This window comes from Sinocyclocheilus grahami, unplaced genomic scaffold (assembly GCF_001515645.1).
Source record: "Sinocyclocheilus grahami isolate Dianchi unplaced genomic scaffold, SAMN03320097.WGS_v1.1 scaffold393.1, whole genome shotgun sequence".
Taxonomy (NCBI): Eukaryota; Metazoa; Chordata; class Actinopteri; order Cypriniformes; family Cyprinidae; genus Sinocyclocheilus; species Sinocyclocheilus grahami.
The window spans coordinates 551,206-565,574 of NW_015505572.1; the positions used below are offsets into that span (position 1 = coordinate 551,206).

The 14,369-nt window shown below is 36.9% G+C and overlaps 1 protein-coding gene across 5 annotated transcripts in view; it reads right to left on the reverse strand.

The window, feature by feature from the left end:
- The window catches only part of plppr2a (phospholipid phosphatase related 2a), a 44,298-nt gene that overhangs the window by 10,769 nt on the left and 19,160 nt on the right, over positions 1 to 14,369 (reverse strand). For 2 of the 5 annotated variants that reach the window (XM_016231494.1, XM_016231495.1), the window contains exon 4: positions 3,217 to 3,337. In XM_016231494.1, coding sequence (XP_016086980.1) covers positions 3,217 to 3,337 — 121 coding nt within the window. Of the gene's footprint in view, positions 1 to 3,216; positions 3,338 to 6,077; positions 6,208 to 6,949; positions 7,191 to 14,369 lie in introns of those variants that run through there. The other 3 variants (XM_016231498.1, XM_016231497.1, XM_016231496.1) reach the window with 3 other exon arrangements.

A 14,369-nucleotide genomic window follows, 5' to 3' on the forward strand; every position in this document is an offset into this window, starting at 1 on the left:
TATAATGGGCCATGTTTGGATCTTCCAACCGGACAATAATCCAAAAACAAACCTCAAAAACGGGTCACTGAGCACAAAACCAAGCTTCTGCTATGGCCATTCCAGTTCCCTGACCTGAACCCTATAGAAAATGAGTGTGGTGAACTGAAGAAAAGAAGCACCAACATGGAGCTGGGAATCTGGAGTGATTCTGGATGAAGGAATGGTCTCTGATCTCTTGTCAAGTGTTGGCTGCCTTTTCAGGGTGCCACGAGAACCCCTAGAACGGTATGCAAGTGTAGTGCACGTTATGCTTTGCCCACTTTTCTAAAATCCACATAAGTGGTAAGTGTGCACGTTATGCTTTGCCCACTTTTCTAAAATCCACATAAGTGGTAAGTGTGCACGTTATGCTTTGCCCACTTTTCTAAAATCCACATAAGTGGTAAGTGTGCACGTTATGCTTTGCCCACTTTTCTAAAATCCACATAGCTGGTAAGTGCGCACGTTATGCTTTGCCCACTTTTCTAAAAATCCTGTATGGTAAGAGCTACGCGCAAGACTTCGTGCTCTTTTTGAGTGGTTTAAAACCCCGGTTCTGCCTTGGGCACCACTCCCCCTATGTATCCTCTGGATACCTACTTAACAGGGTATTGCTACTAAGGATCTGTTGAGACAGTTCCTTCACCACAAGACAAACGTGCGGTAGCCCCTGTGTGACAGACCAAGACTAGTATGATTCTAGGCTCTTGGTCGTATTCCCTTAAAGGAATCTGTTTCTGATTCCAAGCCTTGAGCTCTACCCCGTGCCCAGGAGTCTGGCCCTAACAGGTAAGTATTTTGGGGTATGTAGCCTAGGCCTTTGGCCGTAGGGAATAACGTCACTGACAGCCGTCTAAACGTCCCAGGGGCAACTCCCATAGCAATATGGTAGAGTTGGTTCTTAGTGCTCGCCATGGTTCTGGCTTGCACTCCCCTCAGCATGGTGGCGTGGGTATACCATTCCCCATAGCGATCCCTAGAGGACGCAGTTCGAAGTTCCCATGAAAGGGAACGTCTCGGGTTACTTATGTAACCATGGTTCCCTGAGTAGGGAACGAGACACTGCGTCCTCTAGGTTTCTTGCCATGCTGCGGACGCAAGCTTCAGACGAAGAAGTGAACGATGTGTAGCTCCCGGCACCGATTTATACTGTAGTCGCACCGGTAGTGACGTCATGGCTGGCGCCGGGCAACGAGTTGGTGGTTTTTTCACGTAAACGTATGCTTCAGATACGAGTCACGACGAGGCGTTCCCCATAGCGACCCCTAGAGGACGCAGTGTCTCGTTCCCTACTCAGGGAACCATGGTTACATAAGTAACCCGAGACGTTTTTTAGCAGCAAACACTCAAGATGGGTTTGGTGCACACGGATAAAAAGTACCCCATGTGTACAATTAAATATTCTGCTGTATTTTTAATGTTGTGGGCCTAGATTTCTGCTGGAGGTCCTGGACATCTTGTTTAGATACATGGCATCTTTGATTCTATCAAATACCAACAGATAAAAAAAAAATCAATAAGTGACTGACTCAGTTAGAAATCTTATAATGGGCCATGTTTGGATCTTCCAACCGGACAATAATCCAAAAACAAACCTCAAAAACGGGTCACTGAGCACAAAACCAAGCTTCTGCTATGGCCATTCCAGTTCCCTGACCTGAACCCTATAGAAAATGAGTGTGGTGAACTGAAGAAAAGAAGCACCAACATGGAGCTGGGAATCTGGAGTGATTCTGGATGAAGGAATGGTCTCTGATCTCTTGTCAAGTGTTCTCTAACCTCATCAGGCATTATAGTAGAACATTTAGAGCTGTTAAACTGGCAAATGGAGGTTGGTGGTTAAGGGTGCCGTAAATTGTGGCCAATGTGTATTAGAGAAAAACATTTATTTCATGTTCGAAGTTCCCATGAAAGGGAACGTCTCGGGTTACTTATGTAACCATGGTTCCCTGAGTAGGGAACGAGACACTGCGTCCTCTAGGTTTCTTGCCATGCTGCGGACGCAAGCTTCAGACGAAGAAGTGAACGATGTGTAGCTCCCGGCACCGATTTATACTGTAGTCGCACCGGTAGTGACGTCATGGCTGTCGCCGGCCAACGAGTTGGTGTTTTTTCAACGTATGCTTCAGATACGAGTCACGACGAGGCGTTCCCCATAGCGACCCCTAGAGGACGCAGTGTCTCGTTCCCTACTCAGGGAACCATGGTTACATAAGTAACCCGAGACGTTTTTTAGCAGCAAACACTCAAGATGGGTTTGGTGCACACGGATAAAAAGTACCCCATGTGTACAATTAAATATACTGCTGTATTTTTAATGTTGTGGGCCTAGATTTCTGCTGGAGGTCCTGGACATCTTGTTTAGATACATGGCATCTTTGATTCTATCAAATACCAACAGATAAAAAAAAAATCAATAAGTGACTGACTCAGTTAGAAATCTTATAATGGGCCATGTTTGGATCTTCCAACCGGACAATAATCCAAAAACAAACCTCAAAAACGGGTCACTGAGCACAAAACCAAGCTTCTGCTATGGCCATTCCAGTTCCCTGACCTGAACCCTATAGAAAATGAGTGTGGTGAACTGAAGAAAAGAAGCACCAACATGGAGCTGGGAATCTGGAGTGATTCTGGATGAAGGAATGGTCTCTGATCTCTTGTCAAGTGTTCTCTAACCTCATCAGGCATTATAGTAGAACATTTAGAGCTGTTAAACTGGCAAATGGAGGTTGGTGGTTAAGGGTGCCGTAAATTGTGGCCAATGTGTATTAGAGAAAAACATTTATTTCATAATGATATTTCCCCCCATTTTAAATTCTTATCCAATGAAAGGTTAAATTTTTGTGAATTTTTTTAAATATAAAGATCAATAGGATTAACAATGCAGATTAATTTTCACAGCCTTCTTGGATCATATTTACCAAGGGTGCCGATATTTTTGGCCATGACTGTACATCCACTTACATTCCCTTATATTTTAACTTAAGATCCTGATTAAAAAAACAAAAAACTACCCATTAAATCACAAACTGCCTATGCTGTCTTCAATATCACAGTTTGTAGCATGAAAATGGATCATACACAAAAATGTTTTCTTTAAATGTAGTTCTCTGTGCTTTAGAGACACTGGCTCTCATTTTTAGTTCCTTATGACATAATTCCCATCATCCTCTTCAGTGAATGCTGAAGTACCTAGGAAGCGTATGATACGTCTGAGCAGAGGGTTGAAGTAACAGCAGTCGGCTGTGACTATGGTCTTCTCCTGCGTGCCCTCCGACCTCATGAAAAACACCATCACCTCGCCAGCCAGAATCTGAGGAGGAGAAAAACACAAATGAAACAAACAGTAGCTGCCAAAACATCCACCACGCCATTTGTTTTGGCATTATTGAAGCTCCATTTGGTTGAAATTCGAGTGCACCTACTCTTGCTAAGCAGGCGTTTCCAGAATCATGAGTAGCTAATAGTCCCTCATTTTCACCGTTCTCAAATGCCAGCACCAGAACCTCATTATTTCTGATCTCCCTGGTTACGGTTATGATGAGTAACCACTCATCAAAGTGACTAATTCTGCTTTGCAATGTAAGAGGTGTGTGCACACATCACTTCTATATGCGTTTAAATAATCATACTGCATGCACATGTCTCCTTTGCATTGAAAATGCTAATATAGTAGTATTTTACCTGTCGTATATGGTAGAAGCTGAAAACCATGAACAAAACTATGCAAGATAAAAGAAAATACAACTTAGATTACATTAAATACATGTTCACTTGCAATAAACATGGTTTGTGTTTTGTGCAAAGCATTCATGGCTTAGAGCATGAAACCATAAAAAATAAAATTTTTGTATAATAATTTGGGAAGTCCAGTATACTGGAGACCATATTTGTACTGAAAATAAAATAAAATAAAAATGAATAAAATACACAAACTACAAAGAATGTAAAACAAAAAAGTGAGTAGCACTGAAAATCATGTTAAAAAACACATAAGTGATAAAAAAAAAAAAGAAGATTATTTAAATTATGAAGAATGTAAAATGATAGTGAGTAACAAAGTTATGCTAGAAAAAATAAAATTGCATGGGATGTGATGCCTGAGAAAAACAAAACAAAAAAATATAAAATGAAATAAAAATGCATGGGACAGGAAACATGAAAATTAAAATACAATACGCTGAAATAATGAAGACAGTTCTGTATAACTACAAAGTGAGTAACTAAAACTAATAATTTCATGTTGTTGAGATATGACAGTAACAAAGTCATGTTAAAGGGGTCATATGATGTTGCTAAAAAGAACATTATTTTGTGTATTTGGTGTAATGAAATGTGTTTATGCGGTTTAAGGTAAAAAAAAACACATTATTTTCCACATACTGTACATTGTTTCTCCTCTATGCCCTGTCTTTCTGAAACGTGTAGATTTTTACAAAGCTCATCGTTCTGAAAAGCGAGGTGTGCTGTGATTGGCCAGCTATCCAGTGTGTTATGATTGGCCGAATACGTCAAGCATGTGACGGAAATGTTACATCCCTTACCATACTGTGATGCCCTGTCAGGCCGGAGAACACGAAAACCCATTATAAACGAGGCATTCGTTGCATCCAGTGGGGACATAATTATAGATTATAATGACTTATACTGTCTTTTTCACATTGCATCGCGCCGCGTAAACATAAAACCATGTCTGCATTTGTGATCGGAGAAATGACAAACAACAAGCCCTGCTCTACACTGCCCAAAAAACTTGCTTTAAATATAAAAAAATAAAAACTCTTTAAATACAAAAAACGTACTTACAATCTGTGAGTCAGAACAGCCGGCATTGTAGTCTACTCTCCCAGGATCAGTAAACAATCCTCCATAAAATGTGCTGCACACATCTGAATATTTGGGTTGAAGTGTTCTGGAACAGTGCTGTAAATACAACTTAACTTATTTCTAGTCATGTCCATTTTTGGAAAGTCAAACAAAGTAGTTTTGCTTTCACAATGAAACACAGCGTCACACACGGTGGCCTAGAGTGAGCGCCGGCGGCCTAGAGTGAGGAACGGCCAGAGGGCTAGAGTGAGCAGAGGCGGGGGGCTTGAGAACGGCGCGGCCGGCGGATTTGACGAAGGAGGCTTGCGGCAACCACATGTGACGACCCCGGGCTGGACTCCGCTTCGTCCACGGTGAAAGCCGATCCGGCGATCCACAGCGCGGAGTTGATGTATTTCCTCAGCGACCAGCACAGATCAGCTCTAGGCATGACGAAGCCATATCGTCCTCTTTCGGAAGACCAAACAAAGTAGTTTCGCTTTCACAACGAAACACACAGCGCCTTCACGACATGGCGGCCGCAACAATACTACAGCGAGAATAAAAGTTACACCTTCTTTCTTTGCGTGAACATTTGGGCGGCGTTATGCAAATCTTCCCAGATAGTGACGTAGATATGTGGGGGCGTGTACGAGCCGTTTTAGGTAGGCGTGGTTGACTCTTAACTTTTATAAAGAATATCTCTTTGGATTTGAGACTTTGAGAATTCCTTGTTTTATTGTTGTGATTACGGTTTTTATTTTATTTTATGTAAAGCACTTTGAATTACCATTGTGTATGAAATGTGCTATACAAATAAACTTGCCTTGCCTAGTCTTTGTAACTTTACAGATCTTCTTTATGCACCAAGAGCTTGTAACACTCCAAAGAGAAAGGAAAAATTTTAATCGCATCATATGACCCCTTTAAAACATTGCAGGGGATGTCTGGACTGAAAAAAAAAAAAATAATAATAAAGACAATGTTTAACTAAAAAAAACGATTAACTAAAAGTCAAGGAAAAAATTTTATCAAAATAATCAAAATCATGTTATCATAATTTCAGTTTACTTGAATATGATAAACAATTTAAGTACTCTGTTGGGCCACCACTTGATGATCAATATAAAAGCAAAACAAAAAGTGAGAACCCCTGATCTAAACATCTGAGCTATAATGCTGTACAAGTGCTTCCCTGGCAGTGATAGAAGAAGCGGAGACCATAAACACGACATCAAATCCATTACCTTCAACTCAAAGAGACAGAGAGACGTCAGAGATGAGACAGTGAGGGACAGGGACACGGCGTTCACCTCACACATCTCCCAGTTTAGCACCTGACCGCTGACACAGACTGACATTAGTCTCACACACACACAGAGCAAATGATCAACACACACTCAGTTCATATGAGCAACAATACTACAGCGAGAATAAAAGTTACACCTTCTTTCTTTGCGTGAACATTTGGGCGGCATTATGCAAATCTTCCCAGATAGTGACATAGATATGTGGGGGCGTGTACGAGCCGTTTTAGGTAGGCATGGTTGACTCTTAACTTTTATAAAGAATATCTCTTTGGATTTGAGACTTTTTGAGAATTCCTTGTTTTATTGTTGTGATTACTGTTTTTATTTTATTTTATGTAAAGCACTTTGAATTACCATCGTGTATGAAATGTGCTATACAAATAAACTTGCCTTGCCTAGTCTTTGTAACTTTACAGATCTTCTTTATGCACCAAGAGCTTGTAACACTCCAAAGAGAAAGGAAAAATTTTAATCGCATCATATGACCCCTTTAAAACATTGCAGGGGATGTCTGGACTGAAAAAAAAAATAATAATAATAAAGACAATGTTTAACTAAAAAAAACGATTAACTAAAAGTCAAGGAAAAAATTATCAAAATAATCAAAATCATGTTATCATAATTTCAGTTTACTTGAATATGATAAACAATTTAAGTACTCTGTTGGGCCACCACTTGATGATCAATATAAAAGCAAAACAAAAAGTGAGAACCCCTGATCTAAACATCTGAGCTATAATGCTGTACAAGTGCTTCCCTGGCAGTGATAGAAGAAGCAGAGACCATAAACACGACATCAAATCCATTACCTTCAACTCAAAGAGACAGAGAGACGTCAGAGATGAGACAGTGAGGGACAGGGACACGGCGTTCACCTCACACATCTCCCAGTTTAGCACCTGACCGCTGACACAGACTGACATTAGTCTCACACACACACAGAGCAAATGATCAACACACACTCAGTTCATATGACTCACACACCCAGAGGGTTTAGAGCAGTGATGGCAAACTTGGCCCTTCCAGGCCACTTTCCTGCAGAGATTCGACCCAACCCTGATATGACTCACCTGCCTGTAGCCTTCTAGTATAGTCTTGAAGACAATGATTAGCTGGTTCAGGTGTGTTTGATTAGGGTTGGAGCTAACCTCTGAAGGAAAGTGGCCTGGAAAAGCCAAGTTTGCCCACCCCTGGTTTAGAGGGTTCGCAATGATATAGTGAGGGTGACTGCATTTTCATTTTTGGGTGGATTACTGTTTTAAAAGCTAGCTGTGATTCTGTTGTGAATTGAGGATGTGTGTCTAATACTGTGTGTGTGTGTGTGTGTGTTGATGAGACTGTGAACATCAGTTCAAGTGCGAATAATGTGCCATTAGATGAGATAAAGCTGCACTTCTAGATCCTTTATATCAGCTGTCATGGGTGATTAGGCTTGTGGCTCATATGCTTCTCATATTAATAAATAATATAAAGCAGATCTCAACACCACAACGACTCCCAGGTGAGATCAGGAAAGGGTCAGAGGCAGGATATCCTTCCCAACAATTTGATACAACAGTAAATAATGTATATAAAATTCAATCCAATTTAAAATGATATCTCAATATATGTTTTTAGATTTAACATTAATATTAATATCGATATTTGAAGTCAACATACATTTAAAATTACCCCATTTACTTTTTTACTGCAAGTTGCGTTTTTCTCTTACTGAATAACCTATTGACAAAAAAAGCAATAATACATAATATTACAGTACTAAAATTAGTTGCGAATGCAAAAATAAGATATCTGGATATTTATGTAGGTAAATGTTTGCACGACACTAATATATAAACTACTTTATAAAGGTATGGGTGGGTAAGATTTTTTTTTTATGTTTTAGAAGTCTCTCATGCTCACCAAGGCTGAATTTATGTGAACGAAAATGTACAGTAAAAACAGTAATATTGTGAAATATTTTTACAATTTAAAATAACTGTTTTCTATTTGAATATATTTTAAAACATAATTTATTCCTGTGATCAAAGCTGAATTTTCAGCATCATTACTCCAGTCATTGTCACATGATTTTTCAGAAATCGTTCTAATATGATGATTTGCTACTCAATAAACATTTTATTATTATTATCAATGTTGAAAACATATGCGCTTCTTAATATTTTCATGAAAGCTTTCTTTTTTCAGGATTCTTTGAATAGAAAGTTAAAAAGAACAGCATTTATTTGAAATAAATAAAAAGCTTTTGTAACATTGTCTTTACTGTCACTTTTGATCAATTGAATACATTTTTGCTAAATAAAGTATTAATGTCTTTCAAAAAAATTAACCACAACACAAAAATCCAAGAGTCAAGCGATGATTGTGTGATGAAACTGAATGAAAGCCTAGAGGCCTGACGCTGCTGCTTTACCCCGTTTCATCTCCTCTCTCACCGTGATGCAGAACAGATCATGCAGCGCCTCTTCCCTGAGGCGACGAGTGGACAGAGAGGTGCACAGTTCAGCCATATGTTAAAATGCCAGCGCTTTCACCCCTCGAGCAGACGGTGCCATCTGCTGTGCACCTCCACACTCCCCAATCCTCCCTCTGGACATCAAAAGCTTATATTTAGGCTGTTTTCATGCAATTTACGCTGAAGCATAAAACAGTTTTATGTGGCTGATAAATGAATGTGTGGTGATCTAGTGCCCTGTCTAATGCACAAACATCCTCAAAATCATTATACCTCAAGATATGGTAAAACGGTTCAGTTTTGGGAAGTATTATGACAAATTGAACAGCTAAAATGGTTTTAAGAGACTACAATGTTTTTTCTTTATGTTTGTTTGTTCACAAGACTATATGTGACCCTGGACCACAAAAACAGTCATAAGGGTCAATTTTTCGAAATTGAGATTTATACATCACCTGAATAAATGAGCTTTCCATGGATGTATGGTTTGTTAGGATAGGACAATATTTGACTGAGATACAACTATTTGAAAATCTGCAATCTGAGATTGCAAAAAAATCTAAATATTGAGAAAATTGCCTTTAAAGTTGTCCAAATTAAGTTCTTAGCAATGCATATTACTAATCAAAAATTAAGTTTGAATATATTTACAGTAGGACATTTACAAAATATCTTCATGGAACATAATCTTTACTTAATATCCTAATGATTTTTGGCATAAAAGAAAAATCTATCATTTTGACCCATACAATGTATTGTTGGCTATTGCTACAAATATACCCCAGCGACTTAAGACTGCTTTTGTGCTCCAGGGTCACATATGGTGCATATGTCTTTTATATTGCTTTCATGTTGCTTTTTTGCTATTTTTGGAGTTTGATAGCCTGTGAAAACTATATTTTAATAGTACGTGAAAAAGAAGAACGGTTCCTGCCGTATCACATTTAAAGGTCTATAAATTATTAGCACAATCAAAAGTATTTGAAAAATAATGTGTTTTTTGAACATTAAAGCATGTCAACATATTCTGTTACACCAAATACACAAAATAATGATCTTTAAAAAAGCATCATATGACCCCTTTAAAAACCTGTTGCACAAAATCTACAACCTGCCTTCAGTTGTCTGATTGATACTTTTTTTTAGCAAGTAAAATACTTTTTGGTATGATTGTAAAAACGTATCCCTTAATGTTTCTTCTTGCGGTCTTTAAATTTGATATTGTTAGCAATATTTCAAGATGAAAAATACTGGACTGAAGCAAATTAGGTTTACCTAATTATTACCCATAAATCATTTTTGGAAAAATCATGTTAAAATGTGAGCATTAAATATGATTCTTCAGGCTTTTGGGGAATGATTATTTGTTCATCTCTCAATCATCATTGTATTGCATTGTATTATGTGTTTTAAAACTACAGAGCTTTGTATCATAATAACATCTTAAGACATATTATTGGGAAATACAGAGTGACAACTGATATTTATATGTATTTTATGTCAGAATTTCATCCTTTTTATAATTTTTGGCCATATAAATATCAGCAATTGCACCAAATTGCGTATTTTTGCTCAGTTTGGGCTAAAGGTTCAATAAATTGTTCTGTTTCCAAAAATCAAAAAAGGACATTATTATTATAAATATTAAAAAATACTAAATTACTATTATTTGATATGTCAGTGTTAAATATGAGTAGGTTACTGGTGTGAGTGACATTGCAGTCTGCTATTAAAATTTCAGAAAACAAACCTACAACACCCACAGCTTTTAAAAACTTTTAGAGAAGCACATAATTAATTATTAACAGCTTCTTTTTGACATTCTCTCAGCATTAGCTCGGCTCTTTTGATCATGCAGTGTAGAGATGGTGCTTATCTCTGGCTTTCTTTCATCACTCTGTATCACTCATGCTAACAGTCTCTTGTTCTCACATTCCCTTCAGATTAATCATCGGCACTGCAAACACTTTTTCATACACTTTTCTGTCTTATTTGATGCATTATATACTCTTCTGCAATCTAGGATTGACTAGAGAATTTGCAGAACCCTTTAATAAACCACAACATTTGTCATGAGTGAAACTAAACTCACTTTGAGATATATATATATATATATATATATATATATAAAATATAATAAATATTTAACACAGGGTAGAAGAAGATATTTGAAGAAACATTTTCAACATCTCTCAGGTCTGAAATGAGTTTTCATTCTCTAACAGTCCTGGAGTTTCTTAAGGCATTTACATCTTCACCATCTACTGACTAATCCATCTAATATAGTGACATATTGAATATTCCATTTTACAGTCAGATTTATATATGGCATGATTTACATGATTTACAAATACTAAATATATTTTTGTGTTTGTATGTATATATATATATATATATATACATACAAACACAAAAATATATTTAGTATTTGTAAATCATGTAAATCATGCCATATATAAATCTGACTGTAAAATGGAATATTCAATATGTCACTATATTAGATGGATTAGTCAGTAGATGGTGAAGATGTAAATGCCTTAAGAAACTCCAGGACTGTTAGAGAATGAAAACTAATTTCAGACCTGAGAGATGTTGAAAATGTTTCTTCAAATATCTTCTTCTACCCTGTGTTCATGTAATCACATCAGCATTGTGAGACCAAACCAGATTGAACCAACATCTCACTGCCCTCAATATGAATTACACAACATGTGTGAGGGTATCTGAATCAGAGAGAATTATTATTTTGATCCTTCCTTGAGAAGAGCATTTTTTTCTTTTGGACTATTGAGAAAGAAACACTTCAGGGCTCTCTGTGTTTGCTAGAATTCATCTTAGAGGGAAATAAAAGCTCTCTATGATGCAGGGCTCAAATGTCAGAAACACACATCTGACCCGCAAGCTCTAGAAACAAACATGATATCATTTAGAAACTGAAGGTTTCTGTCAGAGTTTCTTATCAGATTTTAGAAACACGATAGAGCCAGTGCTTCTCCAGAGCACTGTGTGAGAGAGATGAGCAGAGTCACAGTATTAGCTGCTGTACATCGAGCATTGTTTCAGCTTCAGTGGTTACAGCTTGGAATCTCAGCATGAATCGACAACAGGTGACAGAAAACACTCCATCAAAATCACAGAAAGACAGAGATCATGTGACACAGGAAGTCTTTTCCGTTTTCTGATTGTTATGCTGCAAATGAAAGAATGTAAATTTAATTTAATTGTGCTTTCTTGTTTCTAATAATTTCCATTAATTATTATTATTATTATTATTATTAACAGCAACAATTAAAATTATAAACATTAATAAACAAATTATTAATTCTTATCTTATTGTCATATATACAGTGCAGACACTGTACTCTACTGATTTATTTGTAATTGTTTTTATTTATTGATTTTTTATTAGATTAATTTAATTTTAGATCATCTAGATAGATAATTGTTGTTATTATTATTATTATTAACAATGCAATTTAAAAATATTAATAATATACAAATAAATTAATAAATAAAAATAACCACCAATAAAAATCTAAACAATATTATTCCTATTCTTCTTCCTCTTATTATTATTATTATCATCATCATCATCATCATCAACAATAACAAGTATTAGTCATATTAAGTCATAATACTTATAAGTGTACAGTATATACAGTATACAGTGTATATATATATATAAAAAACACAGAATTGTTGACATTTTTGCAGATTTATTAAAAAAGAAAAACTGAAATATCACATGGCCCTAAGTATTCAGAAATAATTCTAATGATTTTCTTATTATCGGTGTTGAAACGATTGTATTGCTTTACATTTTGTTGGAAACATTCTTGATGAATGGAAAAGTCGAGGCCGAAGCCTGGCACGTACTTAGGGTTTCCTGGAGCGTTTGTAGCTCACATCTTCTCAGAAATCAAACAGACCACCGACTCTGGGCGGGTCACTGAATGTGAGGCCTTTATATGCTGTAGAAGATTCCCACCTAACAAAATGGGCTTGTCCAATGAGAAAGACGGAAATTCCAAGCGGGAGGAGGGAATTGCTGGAGGGTTTTAGCCTGGTGTCGTTGCAGACATCCTAGCATCCAGTTTATTGGGTGAGGGGACTGTGACGATTTGTTAATCTAATGAATAACTGATTTGTTAAATCAAATGAAAAATTGTGTTTGAGATTGGTCCAGACGCTACACATTTTTGCAAACCAACATACATAAAATATATAGTTATGTCACATTTATTTATAATTACTTTATAATTACTTATATATAATTGATACAGATCAAATTCTGTAACTGATGCACTGCATTTTCATTGACAGACCATTATAACAGACATACTATGAATTAGTGACGTGTGTAGTCTGTGATGAAGGGAATAGTTCTGATTAGGGATGTAACGATTCACTCAACTCACGATTCGAGTCGCAATTTTTTTTTAACAAAAGGAGATTTAAGACAAATTATAAATTAAATGTGTCCTTTTATTATTGCTTGGACAAAATGCTGCACGTTTCTTTGTGAAATTGAAATATAACACTATAATAATATACTAATATAGCACTTGTAATTTATTGCTCTTTTGTTAGTTTTGATTGCTTCTATTGTCCTCATTTGTAAATCGCTTTGGATAAAAGCGTCTTTAAAAAAACAAAATTTAAATATAATGTAATCACTGATTTCTAGTCCTGTCCTCTTTTGGAAAGCCAAACAAAGTAGTTTCGCTTTCACAACGAAACACACAGCGTCTTCACGACATGGCGGCGGCGGCAACAACAAAACTGCAGCGAGAAAAGTTATGCCTTCTTTCTTTGCGTGAACATTTGGGTGGCGTTATTCCCACATTGTGACGTAGATATGTGGGGGCGTGTTTAAACGAGGCGTTTTAGGTAGGCGTGGTTGACTCTTAAATTTTATAAAGAATATCTCTTTGGATTTGTGACTTTAGTCTTTGCAACTTTACAGATCTTCTTTATGCACCAAGAGCTTGTAACACTCAAAAGATAAAGGAAAAATTTTAATCGCATCACATGACCCCTTTAAAATTAGAGGCAACCACTGCATTTTAATCATGAGCCAAACAAAGATGCTGCATACATGCAACATGAGCAGTTTTTAATCTAAATTAGATTGTATAATTTCGAAATTGGAAGCAAAAACAGAATGGTTTGACTTTTGTGAAACTATGCATAAAAAATATCTGTATGAAACAGAAACAGCAGACGAGCTGAATGAGACACAGATTCACTCTCTGCCAGCAGGTGGCGCTTAAAGCATTTCCTTGGTTTCCGCTGTAAACAAAGCAGCGTTGCACTTATAAACTTTAATATGCGTTATACAGAGGCAAGATGAAAAGAAAAAATACCATCTACACTTTTCTAAAGACAGTAAGCTCCCCTCAGACATACATTCATATAAACTCAAATGAATCGCGATTTGTTTAGCATCTCAACCAGTTTGAATCGTCACATATTTAAATCGATTTTCAACCGGCTCGCGGTTAATCGTTACATCCCTAGTTCTGATGATGGATAAGTTTAATTAAAGAGCCTGAGACCCCCAGAGTCTGATGTGGACATCTCCTCTCCCTCCTATGATGACTGAATAGAACTTTATAGAGCTCAGGCCAATCAGAACATCTCTGCAACATGCTGACACGGACACTATAAAACACGGAGGATGTCTGAGTTTGATGGTGTCAACCAATGTCACGTCACCCAAGGGCAGCACTGTCTGCTTTCTGATGAACACTTTGTTTGTGGGCCATACGAGT